Here is a 19,483-nt window from a genome sequence, read left to right as displayed (position 1 = left end):
AGCTGATGGTTTGTCCTATATGGCTTTTATTATGTTAAGGTATTTTTCCTTTTACCCATTTTATTAAGTGTTTTAATCATAAATGGATGCTGTATCTCGTCAAACTTTTTCTGCATCTATTGATGTAATCATATGATTTTGTCCTTTATTTTGTTTATGTGATGTATCACATTGATTGCTTTGCATACGTTGAACCATCCATGTGCCCCTGGGATGAACCCCACTTGCTCATGATGTATAATCTTTTTAATGCATTGTTGAATTCGAATTGCTAGAATTTTGTCTAGAATTTTTGCATCTGTATTCATCAGAGATATTGGTCTGTAATTTTCTTTTTTTGTGTGATCCTTACCAGGTTTTGATATCAGGGTAATGTTGGCCTCATAAAATGAGTTAGGGAGTATTGTCTCTTCTTCAATTTTTTGGAAGAATTTGAGTAGGATTGGTATTAGATCCTCTTTGAAGGTTTGGTAGAATTCACTAGTGAAGTCTCCTTGTCTCAGAGTTGTTTTGGGGAAGGTTTCGGATGACTCATTCAATTTCCTTACTGGTGATCAGTCTATTTAGATTTTCCAATTCTATGTGATTCAGCCTGGGAAGGCTATATGTTTCTAAGAACTGGTCCATTTCTTATAGGTTATTGAATTTGGTGGCATATAGTCCTTCAGAGTGTTCTTGGAGGGTCCTTTGTATTTCTGTGGCATCCGTGATAACTTCCCCTTTCATTTCTGATTTTGTTTATTTGTGGTGTTTTGTTTTTCATCTTAGTGAGTCTAACCAAGAGTTTGTCAATTTTATTAATCTTTTCAAAAACCATCTCCTTGTCACATTCATTTTTTTCTATTTTCTTTTTGTCTCTATTTCATTTAGTTCTGCTCTGATTTTTATTATTTCTTGCCTTCTGGTTTCATTTGTTCTTCTTTTTCTGGTTCTTTAAGGTGTTTATCTGGTATAATGTGAGGTTGTTTATCTGGGATTTTCTTGTTTCTTGACATAGGCCTGTAATGATATAAATGTCCCTCTTAAAACTGCTTTTACTGCATCCCAAAAATTTTGGTAGGATAATTTCATTCTCATTTGTTTCTTTGTGTCTTTTGATCTCTCCTCTTATTTCTTTTCTCCCAGTCATTCTTTAAAAGTATGTTGTTTAATCTCCACATTATTGTGGCTTTTCCTGCTTTCTTTTGCAGTTGATATCCAATTTCAAAGCCTTGTGATCAGAGAATATGTTTTGTATGATTTCAATCTTCTTAAATTTGCTGCGGTTAGTTTTATGTACCAACATATGGTCTATCCTTGAGAATGTTTCATATATACCAGCAGAGAATGTATAGTCTGATGTTCTAGGTTGAAGTGCTCCATAAATGTCAAGTATGTCTATTTCATGTAATGTGCACTTAGGGCTGATATTTCCGTATTTATTTTCTGTTTGAATGATCTATCCATAGCTGTCAATGAGGTATTTAGGTCCCCTACTATAACTGTGTTTTGGGCAATTTCTCCCTTTAGTTCTCTTAGTAGTTGCTTGGTATATTTCGCTGCTCCCTGATTGGGGGCATAAATATTGATGACTGTTATGTCTTTTTGTTTTATAGTCCCCTTTACCATTATGAAATGTTCATCTTTGTCTCTTGTTAACTTTTTATCCTGAAGTCTGTTTCATCTGATATCATTATGACTACACCTGATTTTCTCTGGATAACATTTGCTTGGAGTGTCAATTTCCACCCTTTCACTTTGAGTCTATGCTTGTCCTTGTAGCTGAGCTGTGTCTCTTGGAGGCAGCATATGGTTGAGTTTAGTTTTTTTTATCGAATCTGCCACTCTGTGCCTTTTGATTGGTAAGTTCAGTCCATTTACATTTAGGGTGATTATTGATATATGAGGATTCCCTATTCTATCTTTGGTTTTCTGGTAAGAGTGTGTCTCCATTGTTTCTTTGCCTTTTTTCTTGTTGTCTATTATTTCAGTGTGGTGGTAGTCTATGATTTTTCCCTCTGTTTCTTCTTTCATTGTGTTATATATTACAGTTCTCGATCTTTTTTGAGTGGTTACCATTAAGTTTCTGTAAAAGAAAGTTTCATATTTAGAGTGTTCCCTTTTCTTCAGCATGCTTACTTTCTCCATTCCCTTAAGCTGGTTCAGACCTTCACTCTCCCTCATTTTATGTTTTTGTTGTCACAAATTATCCCTATTTATGCTGTGAGTTGATTTCTGTGCTGCCGTAGCAAGTTGTCTTTTTCCTGTTTTTCTTTTTTTTTTCCTTCTTTACTCAGTATGTTATGTTTAAGTGTATAATGTCTTATTTGGTGTCAGAGTTGCCATTTCCTGTTTCTGTCTGTCTGTTCGTAATACTATTCACGGTTTTGTATTCTTTTGCTTTTTTGTTTCATGTCAATTAGCTTTCTATAGTATTTCTTGTAGTGCAGGTCATGTGTTAGAAAATTCCCTCAGCTCTGTATGTCTGAAAAGGTCTTTATTTCGCCTTCACCTCTGAAGGATATCCTTGCTGGATATATTATTCTTGGCTCATAACTTCTCTCTTTCAATAGTTTGAATATTGATTCCACTCCCTCCTGGCTTGTAGAGTTTCTGCTGAAAAATCTGATGAGAACTTAATGGTCCTTCCTTTGTAGGTTACCGTCTTCTTTCCCTGGCTGCCTTGAGGATTCTTTCTTTGCCATTAATGTTTGACAGCGTCAATACAATGTGCCTTAGAGAAGGCCTGTTGGGGTTGAGGTAATTAGGTGTTCTATTTACTTCTTGGATTCAAGGACCCAGTTCTTTCCACAAGTTTGGGAAGTTCTCATCGACTATTTGTGAATATACTCTGTTCCCTTCTCTCTTTCTTCTCTGTCTGGTATGCCCCTTATTCTTATATTGCTCTTTCTGGTGGAGTCAGAAAATTCTTAGGTTTTCATTTTTTTTAAATCTCAAGTCTCTCTCTTCTTTAAATTTCCAGGTTTCTATCTTCAATGTCATTGATTCCTCTATCTGGTCAGCTCTATTATCTTAGTGGGCTATTTCATTCTTCATTTCTTTTATTGGGTTCTTCATCACCAGAAATTCTACTTCATTCTTTTTTAAAGTTTCAATGTCTTTGGTAAAATATTCCTTTTGTTCTGTGTGTTTCTGAGTTCATTAAACTACCTATGTGTGTTTTCTTGCATCTCGTTATTTTTCACAACTGCAATCTTGAATTCTCTGTCATTTATGTCACATATTTCCATGTCTTTAAGTTCATTTTCTGGATAGCTTTCATTTTCTTTCTGAGCTGCTTTGTTACCTTGGTCACTCATAGCAATCAATGAATCATTATGTTTTTTTCTGGGTATCTACAGGAGTGGATTCTACAGCAGGTTGATATAAAGTGGTCTTTGTTTTGCTTTCTAATAGGTGTTGCTGGAATGTTTTATTTTCTGTCCCACTGTAGCATTTTATTTCTTATTGCATGCATTGTTCCAGCTTCTCATGTAATGGATGGTGGGCTTCTCCTTTGTGAGCAGGTTGCCTGGGTCTCAGGGTACTGCCTCCATGGGAAGATGTGGAGAGTGACAAGAGCAGTGAACTTCTGAAATCCCAATGCTGCCCCTCCAGCCTGATGCAGAAACTGTGTCTCAGTGGCTCTGTTTGCCCAGCAAGGATCTTCCCAGAAAGGTCGGGGCAGGGTGGCTGTGAGAGGTGGCTGGTGCATTTGTGGCTCTGAGCAATGGCAACTATCAGCCCACAGCTATCTCACCTGTACAGCTCTTTCCATATCACTAGAATTAGTGGTGCTGTGCATTTGTGGCTGCGAGACCATCGTTCCAGTTCTCAGGGTTGTAGGTATTCTGTTCTTTAATTGGACACTGATGCCGTTTCTTCTGGAGACTGCTTCTAATACTGGGAGGATGGGGTGGGGAAAGTTTTGGGAGGGTTGGGGTGAGTCAGCCAGGCTCTATGTCTTTGTTTTCTGTTTTCTGCCTGGAAGTGAGGGCTTAAACCACAGTTCTTACCTGAGGTCTCTGCCATGAACACTGAGTTCAGCTGTCTAATATGCTGTTCCCTCAGACAGGACTGTGGGACACAGAGAGTGTGCCTGCAGCATGAATTCTTCCCTCTCCCAAGACTGCACTGAACTCCGAACTACATTTCACACCTCTGCATTTCCCCCCTCCCTCTTCCCCTGCTTGCCCGATTTGCCCACCTTCAGTTGATTCGAAGCACAGAACTCTCAGACATTCTTGTGTGTTGCTTAAGTTATCCTTTGTTGAATTATAGCTGTTTAATTTGGTGTAACTTCCAGGAGAGATTTCAAGAAGCACTCTTCATACCACCATTTCTGTGATGTAATCTCTCTCTCTTTCTCTCTTTTAATGTTTTTGTCTTCTTTATCTTTTACATTATATTGAAGTGTATAGTGCCCTATTCTGTGTAGGGGTTGCTATTTCAATCTTCTGTCTGTATGTTAGTAATCTTGCCCATGGTTTTGTATTCTTTTGACTTTTTGTTTCAGGTTGAATAGCCTCCTTCATTGTTTCCTGTGATGCAGGACATGTGGCGGAAAATTTCCTCAGCTTCTGTATGTCTGGAAAGGCCTTTATTCCTCCTTCATCTCTAAAGGATAATTTGTTGGCTATATTATTCTTGGCTGGTAACTGCTCTCTTTCAATAGTTTGAATGTTTGATTCCACTCCCATCTGGCTTATAGAGTTTCTGTGTAAAAATCCAATTATAATCTAATGGGCTTTCCTTTATAGGTCACCATCTTGTTTTCCCTGGCTGTCTTGAGAATTCTTTCTTTGTCATTAAGTTTTGATAACTTCAATATAATGTGCCTTGGAGAAGTGCTTTTTGGATTGAGATAAGTAGCTGTTTTATTAGCTTCTTGAATTTAAGGGTCCAGTTCTTTCCATAGGTTTGGGAAGTTTTTATTACTCGTTTGAATAAGCTCTCCTTTCTCTTTCTAATATACCCATTATTCTTATGCTGTCCTTTCTAATGGAGTCAGATAGCTCTTGTAGAGTTCTTTCATTTCTTTTAATTCTTAAGTCTCTCTGTTCTTCCACCTGAGTCATTTCTAGATTTTTATCTTCAATATCACTAATTCTTTCCTCCATCTGATCTTCTTTATTTACTAAGCACACTAGTAATCTTCATCGCATTTATTGAGTTCTTGAGCTTCAGATTTTTTGGTTTTAACAGTGTTTGCCTCTTCAGAATTTCTGTTTGGTTCTTTTTTATAGTTTGAATTTCTTTGGTAAAGTTCTCCTGTTGTTCACTCATTTTATTTTGATCTCATTTAACTTCTTTTCTGAATTTTCTTGTATCTTAATGAGTTTTTTCATAACTGCAATCTAGAATTTTCTGTCACTTAAATCAGTCTTCCGTGTCTTTATTTTCTGGAAATTTTTCGTTTTCTTTCTGAACTCTTTTGTTGATTATTCATTGTTTGATGGATTATTTCTCTGCCTGGGCATTTGTGGGAACGAAAAAAAAATTTTTTTTGGGGGGGGAGTATTTGACTTAGCTGTTTAGCAGATTGATAAGTAAATGTCTTTCTTTTGTTTTCCAGTAGGTGGTGCTGATGCACAAGTTTTTGTTTTCTTTTACTTGTACTGGGGCTTCTTTTGGGGGCAGTGTTGCCTTGGCTGTGGAAAATTCCTCATACTCCTTGTGAGATGGGTGACCTCTTTAAGACCCACTTGCCTTCGTCTCAGGGCACCAACCCCATGGCAGGATGTGGTGGGCTATTTGTCTCCTGGCCTGTGTGTTCCTGGCACTGCCTTCCTGGACCACTGTGATGGGTGAGAGAGGGGGAATCGGGGGCGCAGGTTCATGCATCGGCAGCTTTGTTCTTTCCAGTGGGTTCAGCTGCAATGTGTTCAGATCACTTAGATTGGAAAGTTGTTGCTACTCTTTTGCAATCTGCCACATGAGCATTTTACTGCTAGGTGGACCACAGGATGGGGGTGGGTTCCCATGTCTGTGGCTTTGTCTGGTGACAGCAGTTTGTAGAATGCTGCCACCCTTTGCACCATTTCCCTGCCCATGCCTCTGAGATCAGTCTCAATGTGTACTGGCAACCCAGGCATGATTGTCGCTTCTGCACCACTGGTCTGGTCTGCTCAGTGGGGTCTGCACCCCAACCCTTCACTGCTATCACAACCAGTGGTGACATGGCGAGTGCCAGATTGCATCTGTGACTCCTGTCTCTGTCCTTCCCCAATCCGATCTCCCATGATCAATCCAATCTGTCAACCTTCAGATGTCTCAAAGCATGGATCCCTCAGACATGTTTATGTGTTGAGCAAGGAATCCTTTGTTGAATTATAGTTGTTCAAATTGTTGTAACTTCAATGGGAGTGATGTGGAGGTCCTGTCATGGTGCCATGCTGCTAACATCTGGTAGTTTTATTAGCTACCAGAGAAAATCTGGTAGTTTTCTCTTCATAAATGTCGTGACCAGAGAGAATACCCTTTCTTGTTTTCCTATGTTATTATGAATTCAGACTCCACCATTTACAAACTATGTCTTTGGGCAAATCTTGGCCCTCTCTGTGCTTCCATGTGCTTCTCTATCAAATAGGGTAGAGATAAAGCTGCCTGGCTGGTATGATGACTTGTGAAAACACTGGCACTACCTTGGTTGCCCATCTGGCCACCTGGACAGAAGTGGCATTCAAATGAGAGGCTGTCTTTGAGTAGACACCAAACGAACCATCCCTAGCTCTACATCTTGCAGGGCTGAGATATCCACAACCTCTTTTGCTGATTGAACTTATACGAAGGAGAAGGGTACTCAGTGGTCTAAGTGCTAAAATCATGTCCTCATCCAGATGAGGAGGGGCTGCCACAGAACCCTCCACTCCAAACACAGCCAGAGCAGTAAGGCTGGGCTGGCAAAGAACAGGAGAGATGGGGACCTGGAAGCCATGCTTCCAGTCCTGGCGACAGGAAGGAGCCAGCTGCAAAGGGTACCCACACTGGTACATTGGCATTACTATCTTCATCAGCGTCCCCTTGCCTACCTGCCCCAAAGGGGAAAGGCACAGGCTATAAATATCTCAACTCTGCTACTAACGAGTTGTGTGATCGCAGGCCAGTCACTCAATGTTGTAAGCATCAGTTTCCTTGCCTGTAAAATGAAGGCAGCAGTATCTACAATATTACTAACTGGACTGAGAGAGTATCTGACACAGTGTCTTACACTAGAGATTACTGCAGACAGTGCTTCTTTTCCCTCTTTTGGGTAATGTTATTACACTGGCACTAGGCAAATTACCTGTTCATTTGCTCTCACATTTGACTTATGTTCTCTTAGCTTCTGTTCTGTGCCAGGCCCTGGGATGGGCACTGGAGATGCTGACATGGTGAAACTTGTCTAGGAGTGACTCCTAGTCAAGTGAGGATACAAGCTAAAAATCAGGTCATGCTGTTTTAAGTGGCAGATTGAGCACATACATCTAATTTCATTCCTGGCCTAAATTCCACCTAAACTAACGGGAATTAAAACAAGAAAAAAGACATATCATGTAAGGACAAGGAGAAGAGGACAGAAGACAACATGAATGTTAGAGCAACAATGGGTGAGTGCTACAGACTCAGCACAGTTGAGAAAGCCAAATTCCAAGCATGAAATGTAAAAGCTGAAAACAAACCAGATTTGCTCTGCAAAACCCTCAAAGGGTTCAGGAACTGGTAGAACCCAGTACAGGTATCCCCATTTTTGAAAGTTCGCTGTATGCCACTTCACTTTTATGAAAGATATACAGAAGTACCTGTTTTTGCTAACCAAAAGAAATCTGAAGAAGATTTTCACTTTTATCAAAAAAGGCAAAAGGTGAAAATAGCATTCAGCGTTTGTTTTTCAGGGAGCCATTACAGAGTCAGCATGCACCCTGAGCAGCAAGACTGGCCTCACCAGCTCTTTCCCCAGGAACTACACTCAGTATCTCAGCATCAAGCCACCATAGCATTGAACTCTGTGACATTCTGCTTTATCTCTATTTATTTGATGCATCCATTAGCAAAGTGTGTCCTAAGGTAATTGCTTCTTTGCTTTATATCATGGGACTTCCTCTACTTTTGGATAATGAAGTAAACCTGTATCTCTGGAGCTGGGGTCACAGGGAAAGGCTATATATAGTAAGGAAAACTGGGTGCAAGTCCCTTGAGAAGCAATCCAATCCATAAGTGCCCTCCCCCACTACTTGGAAGAAGTCTGTTAGATTTTTCTCTAGGCAAAATGAAAATGAAGGGTCCTAAATGAAAGCTTCTAAATACTGATGAAAGAAAGAAAAGAAAACCTAAACAAATGGACACACTGAATTCAAGGACTGCATTCAGATCCAACTCAGTAAAGATGTCAATTCGCCCCAAACTGATCTGTGGATTTAACGTAAAACCAATCAAAATCCCAGAACATTTTTGAGGATACAGACAAACTGATTCTAAAATTTACATGGAAGAGCAAAGAAACTGGAATCATTCTGAAAAAGAATACAGTTGCATGAATCGCCCCACCCATTTTTTTAAGACTTAATACAAAGCTGCCATAATCAAAACAGTGTAGTATTGCTGGAAGGGTGGACATATAGATTAATGGATCAGAACCCAAAACCCAGAAATAGACTTACACAAGTACAGCGAATGAATTTATTGGAGGTGCAAAGGAAATTCAATGAAAAAAAGTTTTTTCAGCAAATGGTGTTGGAACAACTAATTAAACAGATAAAAATAAAATGAACCTCAACCTAAACCTCTAACATTATATAAAAATTGATCATAGGTAATGGGAGAGAAGGTGAAGGGATTAGAAAGTACCAATTAGTAGTCACAATATAGTCACAGGGATATGAAATCCAGCACGGGGGACATAACCAATGATGTTGTAAAGCTTATGCAGGGCGCCAGGTGGGCGCTGGACTTATCAGGGGGATCACTTCATAGACTGTGTAGATGTCTGGCCAATATGATGTATATCAGAAGCTGAATGTAGAATAATAATGAATGTCAAATACACAAACACGCACACACACACACAAGTTTGTGAACTCATCCCAGAAAAAGTGCTACACACCTCATTGCTGAATATCACTACGGTCACCTTCAAAGTCCTCCCCTTGGGAAGCTATGCACAGACGCCAGCGCCTAGTCCACTCTTCAAAGCAGTTTTGGAACTTTTTTTCTGGAATGGCCATCAGAGTTGTCATCATATTACCCTTGTTGTCCTGTATGTCATCAAAATGTCTTCTTTTCAATATTTCCTTTATATTTGGGTAAAGAAAGAAGTCATTGGGGGCCAGATCAGGTGAGTGGGGAGGGTGTTCCAATACAGTTATTTGTTTACTGGCTAAAAACTCCCTCACAGACAGTACCTGTGTGAGCTGGTGCATTGTTGTTGGTGAAAAGTTCAGGTCATTTTCATCTAACTTTTTCACGCATCCTTTTCAGCACTTCCAAATAGTAAACTTGGTTAACTGTTTGTCCAGTTGATATAAATTCATAATGAATAATCCCTCTGATGTCAAAAAAGGTTAGCAACCTCGTTTTGACTCATTTGGACTGATGAAACTTCTTTGGTCATGGAGAATTGCCTGACTTCCATTGTGCACTTTGATACTTTGTTTCAGAGTCACATTGGTACACCCATGTTTCATCACTGGTGACAACACGGCCCAAACATCATCTTGCCTCTCCAAAAGGTCTTGGCAAACTTCAACACACTCCTTTGCTTTTGTTCATCAGTGAGTTCCTTCAGGGCCATTTTTGCACACACCCTTCTCATGCCAAGAGTTTCAGTTAAGATTTTCCTAACTGTTTCTCTAATGTTTACTTGGTCTGCTAGGCTTCTCATAGTCAGCTGATGATTTTGACAAACAATTCAGTGAATTTTTGTAATGTTTTCATCAGCTCGATACTGGCTGCCCTGATCTCTTTTCATCAGTGACGCATTCTCGAAAAACGTTTAATCCATTTGTACACTGCCATTTTCTTGATGGCATTATCCCCATAAACTTGGACTAACATGTCCCTGATTTCACTTCCACTCTTGCCAAGTTTAACAAGAAATGTAATGTTTGTTCATTGTTCTAATTCAAGCTTAGACATTCTCGCAACAGCACACAAAAACACACAACAATAATGAATGCCATTCAGTAAGACACCGCCACATGTCGACACAAATACAGCTGTGAGACAGTGATATACCAAGGTTATGAAACCTTACTGAGCTGTTTGTACAGTGCTGCCAATATAGGCGCACAATGGCAAGTTCATGAACTTAATTGTCATACCTTATATACATATATGTGTGTGTGTGTGTGTGTATATATACATATATACACACACACATACATACATGCAAACATATATATATATATATATATATATATATATATACCTTGCCACAGGATGTGGAGTACAGTATAGGGTAGATAGTCAAGGGATAGTCAAGGGTAACAGCTATATGAGGTCTGACAATTTTGCAAACTTGTTGCAGTGATGTTGCTAAACTTTTTTGATATTAGAGGGATTATTCATTATGAATTTGTACCAACTGGACAAACAGTTAACCGAGTTTACTATTTGGAAGAGCTGCAAAGCCTGCGTGAAAAAGTTAGATGAAAATGACCTGAACCTTTCGCCAACAATTCATGTCTCTTGCATCACCACAATGCATCAGCTCACAGGACACTGTCTGTGAGGGAGTTTTTAGTCAGGAAACAAATAACTGTATTGGAACACCCTTCCTACTCACCTGATCTGGCTTCCAATGACTTCTTTCTTTACCCGAAGATAAAGGAAATATTGAAAAGAAGACACTTTGATGATATTCAGGACATCAAGGCTAATATGATGACAGCTCTGATGGCCATTCCAGAAAAAGAGTTCCAAAATTGCTTTGAAGGGTGGACTAGGCACTGACGTCAGTGCATAGCTTCCCAAAGGGAGTACTTCAAAGGTGACCGTAGTGATATTCAGCAATGAGGTATGTAGCACTTTTTCTAGGATGAGTTCGTGAACTTAATTGTCAGACCTCTTCTATGATGTTAGAGGGGTACTAGATTGGGGGGATTATTACTTTGTGAAGGATGTAAATGTTTAACTATTGCATTGTTTTGTATATCTGAAACTAATAAAAATAAATTTAAAAAATGATCATAGACCTAAATATAAAATGTAATACTATAAACATATAGAAGAAAACAAGGAAGGAAATCTTTGTGACCTGGGGTTAGGCAGAGTTCTTAGATGAGACAAATACACAATCCATAAAAGAAATAAATTGTATAATTTGGACTTTATCAAAATTAAAAACTTTTGATCTGCAATAGACATTGTTAAGAGAATGACAGGTAAACTACAGACTGGGAGAAAATATTCGTAAATAATATATTCAACACAAAACTTATACCCAGAATATATTTTTAAAAATTCCCCAAACTCAGCAATAAGTAAACAAACAACCCAACTGAAAATTGGGCAAAATTTTGAACAGATACTTCACCAAACGAGGTATCAAATGGCAAATAAGCACATGAAGGGATGTTTGACATCATTATGTATCAGGGAAATGCAAATTAAAACCGTGATGAAATAACACCACATACTTATTAGAATGGCTAAAATTAAAAATAAAATACTGACAATACTAAGTGCTGGAGAGAATAATGAGCAACTTGAACCCTCACGCACTGCTGGTAAAAATGCAAAATGACACAGCCACTCTGGGAAATGGTTTGGCATGTTCTCATGGAGTCAAACATACACTTGTATAGTCCAGCAATCTCATTTGTGGGCATTTATCCTAAATAACTGAAAACTTATGTTCAAAGAAAAATACACACAGAGATGTTTTTAGCAGGTCTATTCATAATTGCTAAAACTAAAAGCAACCTAAATGTCTTCAGTGGATAGAATGGATAGAAAAACTAGGGGATACCCTTGCAATAAAAGGAATGAATTCTTGATAGATGCAACAACTTGGAAGAATCTCAGAGGTGTTATGCTGAGTGAGAGAGGCCACACATATTGTTACGTGCTGAAACAGCGGTTAACACTGCATGATGTTATACACTATATAACCCATTTACATGATATTCTTCAAAAGTTAAAACTATAGTGAGGGAGAACACACCAGTGTTTGCTGGGGGTATAGGTTGGGGGAAAATGTGGTCACAAAGGCCTAGTGCAAAGGAGTTTTGGGGTGACATAACTGTTTTGTGTTCTAATTATAGTGGTAAGAACACTGATCTATACATGATTTAAAAGTTATATAACTGTACACCAAAAGAAAATAGTTGATTTTATTATAGGATACTTGTACCCCTTTGCATTTTGCTTTAAAATATTAAAAAACCAGAGGGTCTCTGGAATGGGCACAATTGGGGGCATTTCGGCTGTACATAAAGCAGATGAATTAGGTGGCCAAATGCTCACTGACAAGTCAATGCAGACCCCCAGTCCCTTTCCTTCACTTGGCTACCAGACCCACCCTCCAGGCAGGCAACTGAGAAAGACCTATAGATACTGACCTTGGGTTTCCCCACCAACAGCCCACCCAGATCACCCCATAATAAAGCTCAGAACTGACAAGCCTACTATGCATCCAGAACTTGCCTTTTAGGTCCCTGCTCCTAACTATAAGCACTGAGCCAGGGGATTAACAGATACATGAGGAGAACTTCTGTCATGGAAGGTAGAGGCAAAACAAACAGAAAAATCAACTCGAGGAAGGACAGACTACACAAATGATGGCAGTAACCCATGACGCAGAGATATGCTGTTTCAGAGGCCCCCAAATCACCCTTAAATCCAGTGATTCTCTAGGAGGCTCTGCATATAGTCATACTTATCGCTATACTTTATTACAGCAAGAGGCGACCAAGAAAAATCAGCAAAAGGAAAATGCATATGAGGAAAAGTACAGAGGAAAGCAGGCATGAGTTTCCAATGTCCCTTTCCTGTAGAGTCCCAGGATGTGCTTAGATCCTCCACAACATATTGTGACAACTTGGGTGACATGTTGTCCTGGCAGGATGCTTATTGGATCTTAGTACCCAGGGTTTATATTGGACCTGGTTATGTAGGCTCTCTGTGCCTAGAATGCATGAAAATTTTAGATTCCCCAAAGGAAAACAGGTGTTCAGCAGAAACCATATTGTTTGCATAAACAGTTGAGGCAATGAGCCACTCTTACCAGGGAATGATGGGAACCCTCTTGAAATACAAGTTCCCAGATGCCAAGGGCCAACCTTGCAACAGGCCATTTTAAGGATAATATTCTCAGGCTTGCTATGTTAACTTTTTTGCACATATACTATAAAAATGAACAACCAGGGAAGAGGAAGCAACAAAATAGAGGAACAGTTCAGGAGATTCAGCATCTAAGTAACAGGAATTACAAAATGAAAGAGAAAAATGAGGAAATAATGAATGAAATAAATCAAGACAATTTCCCAGAACTGAAGGACATGAGTTTCTGAGGTTGCAAGGGCTCGCTGAGTCCCCCAGATATCAAAGGATAAAAATATGTCTATAGATTTCCTATTCCGGGTCAAGATAAAATACGTACTTTTTCCTATTTCTCCTGCTAAGTACAGATATTTAAAACATTGGACTTTATCTATAAAACAAACATAAGAAAGTTTTGAAAGGTGGAGAGAAGGCACGTTGGGACCATGGTGACTTGGGACCATGGAGAGAAGGCACCTTGGGACCATTTTGTTCCACGAGGAACAAAATGTGGTGACTTCTCAGGGGTTTCTACTTCCTATATTCTGGATTAGGTGCCAGAGAAGACAGCACCCAGAAAGGCTAACATGAGCAGGCAGGAAAAACCCCAATAGAAACCTTCTCTTTCCAGCCAAAGGACAAGAAACGGGGCAGCCTCACAAGCCAGGAAGATTTTAGACAAGTAACTGCTCTATCCCAGGCAAGCATCATGAAGAAAACCTGGCCCTACCCAATTTCATAAACAACGGTCAAATCGGGAAGCTACAATTCCACCCTTGACAGACTGTAACAAGGTGCCCTTTGCCATCCTCCTCACATAGGTAGCATCAGAAAAGACCAAGTTGGCAGTCAGGATTTTCATCCCTGCCCAGCAGTAATGAGGAATCAGGAGAGGCTGAATTGGAAGCCAAAACCTTTCACCACCATCCAGTAGTAATGAGGCTTCCCTACCACTGTGGCGTCAGTGAAGGTAATGTGAGGAGTAGGAATGAGGCATCCCTCCCCACAGAGTATAACTGCCAAGTGGGGAACCTCTGGACTTCCACCGCTATCTGGCAGGAATCAGATGGCATTCCCCATTCTCCACTGGGAGTGTGTCAAATCTTCTGCTAAAACAGAAGATTTAAATAATATCTCATAACTTAATACCCAATATATCCAAGATGTAATTTGAAAACCACTTATTATACCAAGTGCTGAAAAAAACAAAGAACTGTCAACCCCAAATTCTAAATCAGGTGAAACTATTCTTTAGGAATGAAGGAGAAATAAAGACTTCCTCAGACAAAGAAAAACTTGGAGAATTTGTCATCAGCGATCTACCATAAAAGAATCACTAAAGGAAGTTTTTGAAACAGAAAGGAAATGATTAAAAAAAAAATCTCAGAATATCAAGAGGGAAGAACAACAAATAGAGCAAACCTTTGGGAAAATACAATATACTTTCCTTCTCCTCTTGAGTTTTCTAAATTATGTTTGACAGTTGAAGCAAAATGTAAACATCATCTGATGTGGTTCTCAGTCTATGTAAAGAAAATATTTAAGACAATTATAAATGAGGAAGGTAAAAAGATTTAAAGGAAAGATTTCTACACTTCACTCAAACTGGTAAAATGTCAACACCAGTAGACTGTGATATGTATGCATAACATAATTCCTAGAGTAACTACTAAAAATCTGTATAAATAGATACATTAAAAAATACTATAGATAAATAAAAGTAGAATTCTAAAAAATGTTCAAATAACAGGGAGGCAAGCAAAAGAAAACAAAGAAACAAAAAACAGAGGGAACAGATAGAAAACAAAAATTAAAACGGCAGACTTAAGCTCTAACATACCAATAATTACTCTAAATATAAATGGTCTAAAAAATACCTAGTGAGTAAGAAAATGACTGAACTAAATGCAAGGGTATTATGCTGAATAGGAAAAGGAGGCCAATATTAAAAGTATGTGACATACTGGATGTTTCCATTTATATGATTGTATTCATTTCCTAGGGCTGCCATAATAAAGTACTAAACTGAGTGGCTTAGAACAATAGAAATGTATTGTCTCACAGTTCTGGAGGCTAAAGTGAAAAATCAAGGTGTCAATAAGGCCATGCTCCCCGTGAAGATGCTAAGGAAGGATCCTTCCTTGTCTCTTCCAGCTTCTGGTAGCCCCAGACATTTCTTGGCTTTTGAAAGCATAGCTCCACTCTTCACATGGCATTCTCCCTATGTTTCTTCGCATAGTCTTCTCTCTGTATACGTCTGTCTCTATGTCCAAATTTCCCTTTTTTTATAAGGACACCAGTCATATTGGATTCAGGCCCATTGTAATAACCTAATTTTAACTTGATTACCTCTGTTAAGACCCTATTTCAAAATAAGGTCACATTCTGAGGTACTGGTGGTTAGGAGTGCAACATATGTTTTTGACGGAATACAATTCATCCCATAACAATAACATTTTAAAATGGACAAAAGCATAAAGTTGGACAACAAATTAGTGGTTAGGGATGGTGGGAGGTTAGGAGGTGGTTGTGACTATAAAGGGGTAGCATGAGAGAGATCTTTGTGGTGATGGAATAGTTTTGTATCTTGAGTGACATGACAGTTACATAAATTTACACGTGATAAAATGGCATGGAAGTATACACACATGTTGGACCAATATCAGTATCTTGATTTTGATATTGTTCTATAGTTATATATGATATAACCACTGGAGAAAACTGGGTGAAGGGTACATGGGATCTCTGTGTACTACTTTTTGCAATTTTCTGTGAATCTATATTTCAATATAAAAGTATAATATATGGTTGCACCCACACTAAGACACATAATTAAACAGTTTCAGAAGACAAAATTAAGATTCTACAAGTTTTGATAGAAGTAAAAAATATACAAACCACATACAAAGGTTCAACATGAAACATAAAAAGATAATGGAACAATGCCTTCAGTACTCTGAAGGAAAATTATTTTTAACCTAGAATTCTATACCCAGCCAAGCTAGCAATCAAGTGTAAGGGTAGAATAAAGATATTTTCAGACATGTGAAATCTCAAAAGAAATATCTCCCATTAATTTATCTTTTCTCAAAAAGCTACAAGATGTGCTCTAGCAAAACCAGAGAACAAACAAATCAAGAGGAAGACATAGAATCTAGGAGACAGGTATCCCACCAGGAGAGGGAAACCGGAACTCCCAAATAAACAGCAGATGGTTCAAAAAATAGTTGGTTTGAAATAAATGAGCCTCTAGGTGACCAGTACTGCTGTAACAAGGAAGTCTAGGGACTCCTTCTGAAGGAAGGATCACTACCACCTGTGGTGTAATGGGGAAACCTCAAGACTTGGTAGCTCTCAATCCCAGGACACTAATCTCTTGCTGTGAAATCCTAAATAGTGAAACTGGGACGATAATTATATATCTCGTGTAGGGCCAGTAGAGAGGATAAAGATGACACATAATGGGGACTTGGCTGGGAAAAGGAGCCCTCAAATCAGTTTGCCTGGCTCATTCTTACCTCTAGTTCATGGATGGGCACAGGTTGTGATGGAAGACAGGAAACACATTTGATCCTTATGGTCAGGGGGTTTAAATCCTGCTTTTGCTCCTCAGTCATGATAGGTACTTCTGTTTTTAAAGTCAAAAAACAATCTAAAATGTTGGCAGACCTCCCACTGCCACGACTGATGATAGTTTGCCATCCTGGAGGGAGGGATACATACAGCATTAGACCATTACTCATGACAGTCCCAAGACAAGCACAGAGGGATCAAGCAACCTGAGATGAGCCAATGGGAAAATTACAACAACAAAAAAGAAAACTTAAAAATAAAAAAAAAGAATTGGGAAAAAGTTATAGGCAGCATGTTATACACCAGTTTCTCAAATTGAGGTTCCATAAATTCTCTAAGATAATTTAATTTTTGTGATTTAATCTTGATGATCATCTTGTAATATTAGCAGTTTCTGAATCATCTATAGGATACAATACGGAATACAGATGGTTGAGTGCCACCCCAAAACAGTCAGATTACTTGATCTAGGTACAGTCTTCATGTTGGGGTTTTCAAAAGCTTCCCAGGTGATTCAGAACCACCATCCTAGACTTGTCCAGTACAGTACTTACTGGCTGTATGTGACTACTTAAATTTAAATTTTAATTCAAATTAAATACACTTTAAAATGCAGTTTCTTCTTTCCATGAGTCACATTTGTTTCTTTTATTTTTTTAAATTGTGAATAAATCCCTTTATTTTTTTTTTTAAAGTTTATTGGGGTGACAATTGTTAGTAAAATTACATAGATTTCAGGTGTACAATTCTGTATTACATCAACTATAAATCCCATTGTGTGATCACCACCCAGTCAGTTCTCCTTCCATCACCATATATTTGATCCCCCTTACCCTCATCTCCCACCCCCTGTCCCCCTTACCCTCTGATAACCACTAAACTATAGTCTCTGTCTATGAGTTTTTGTTTTTCATTTGTTTGTCTTGTTCTTTTGTTGTTTTTGGTTTATATACCACATATCAGTGAAATCATATGGTTCTCTGATTTTTCTGTTTGACTTATTTCGCTTAGCATTATACTCTCAAAATCCATCCATGTTGTCACAAATGGTACTATTTCATCTTTTCTTACCGCCGAATAGTATTCCATTATGTATATATTCCACAACTTCTTTATTCATTCATCTATCGAAGGACATTTTGGTTGTTTCCCTGTCTTGGCCACCGTAAATAAAGCTCCAATGAACATTGGAGCACACGTGTCTTTATGAATAAATGTTTCCAGATTTTTTGGGTAGATACCCAGGAGAGGGATTGCTGGGTCATATGGTAATTTTATTCGTAATTTTTTGAGGAACCTCCACACTGCCTTCCATAAGGGCTGCTCCAGTCTGCATTCCCACCAACAGTGTATGAGTGTTCCTTTTTCTCCACAGCCTCTCCAACACTTGTTACTATTTGTCTTGTTGATGGTAGCCATTCTGACTGGGGTGAGGTGATATCTCATTGTGGTTTTTATTTGCATTTCTCTGATGATTAGTGATGTTAAGCATTTTTTCACATGTCTATTTGCCATTTGTGTGTTCTCTTTGGAGAAATGTCTCTTCAGGTCGTCTGCCCATTTTTCAATTGGGTTGTTTGTTTTTTTGTTGTTGAGTTGCACGAGTTCCTTGTATATTTTGGATATTAGCCCTTTATCAGAGGCACTGCTTGCAAAAATCTTCTCCCATTCAGTTGGTTGCCTCTTTATTTTGTCGATGGTTTCTTTTGCTGTGCAGAAGCTTTTAAGTTTCATATAGTCCCATTCATTTATTTTAGCTTTTACTTCCCTTGCCTTTGGAGTCAAATTCATAAAATGCTCTTTGAACCCAAGGCCCATAGTTTAGTACCTATGTTTTTTTCTATGCAGTTTATTGTTTCAGGTCTTATGCCTAAGTCTTTGGTCCATTTTGTATTAATTTTGGTACATGGTGACAGATTGCAGTCCAGTTTCATTCTTTTGCACATGGCTATCCAATTCTGCCTGGACTATTTATTTAGAAAAGAAGAGGCTGTCTTTTCTCCATTGTATGTTTTTTGCTTCTTTGTCATACATTATCTGTCCAAATTTATGTGGTTTTATTTCCGGGTTCTCAATTCTATTCCATTGGTCTATGTGTCTGTATTTCTGCCGATACCATGCTGTTTTGATTATTGTTGCCCTAAAGTCAGGGAGTGTGATACCTCCAGCATTGTTCTTTTGGCTATTCAGGGTCTTTTGTGGTTCCAAACCAATCTGATAATTTTTTGTTGTACCGCTTTAAAAAATGCCATTGGGATTTTGATGGGGATTCCATTAAATCTGTATATTGCTTTGGGTAATATGGCCATTTTAACTATGTTGATTCTTCCAAACCATGAGCACGGAATGTCTTTCCATTTCTTTTTGTCTGCTTCAATATCTTTTAAAAATGTCTTATAGTTTTCAGCATATAGGTCTTTCACATCCTTGGTTAAGTTTATTCCTAGGTATTTTATTCTTTTTGCTGCAATTGCAAAAGGAATTGTTTTTTGTATTTCTTTTTCTGAGATTTCATTGTTAGTATATAGGAATGCACTGGACTTTTGTGCGTTGATTTTGTAGCCGGCAACTTGACTGTATTCGTTGATTGTTTCTAATAGCTTTTTGGTAGAGTCTTTAGGGTTTTCTATACATAGCATCATGTCATCTGCAAAGAGTGACAATTTAATTTCTTCATTCCAAATTTGGATGC

At 38.5% G+C, this 19,483-nt stretch overlaps 1 protein-coding gene across 1 annotated transcript in view; it reads right to left on the bottom strand.

Annotated features, from left to right (window-relative positions):
- The window catches only part of CFAP92 (cilia and flagella associated protein 92 (putative)), a 129,829-nt gene that overhangs the window by 77,289 nt on the left and 33,057 nt on the right, over positions 1–19,483 (bottom strand). The window contains exon 9 of the mRNA XM_033121420.1: positions 16,737–16,921. Within this exon, the coding sequence (XP_032977311.1) occupies positions 16,737–16,921 (185 nt within the window). The remainder of the gene's footprint in view (positions 1–16,736; positions 16,922–19,483) is intronic.

This window comes from Rhinolophus ferrumequinum, chromosome 2, assembly GCF_004115265.2.
Source record: "Rhinolophus ferrumequinum isolate MPI-CBG mRhiFer1 chromosome 2, mRhiFer1_v1.p, whole genome shotgun sequence".
Taxonomy (NCBI): domain Eukaryota; kingdom Metazoa; phylum Chordata; class Mammalia; order Chiroptera; family Rhinolophidae; genus Rhinolophus; species Rhinolophus ferrumequinum.
Note: the sequence above shows the minus strand (reverse complement) of the source record. Positions and strands in the feature narration are given on the sequence as shown.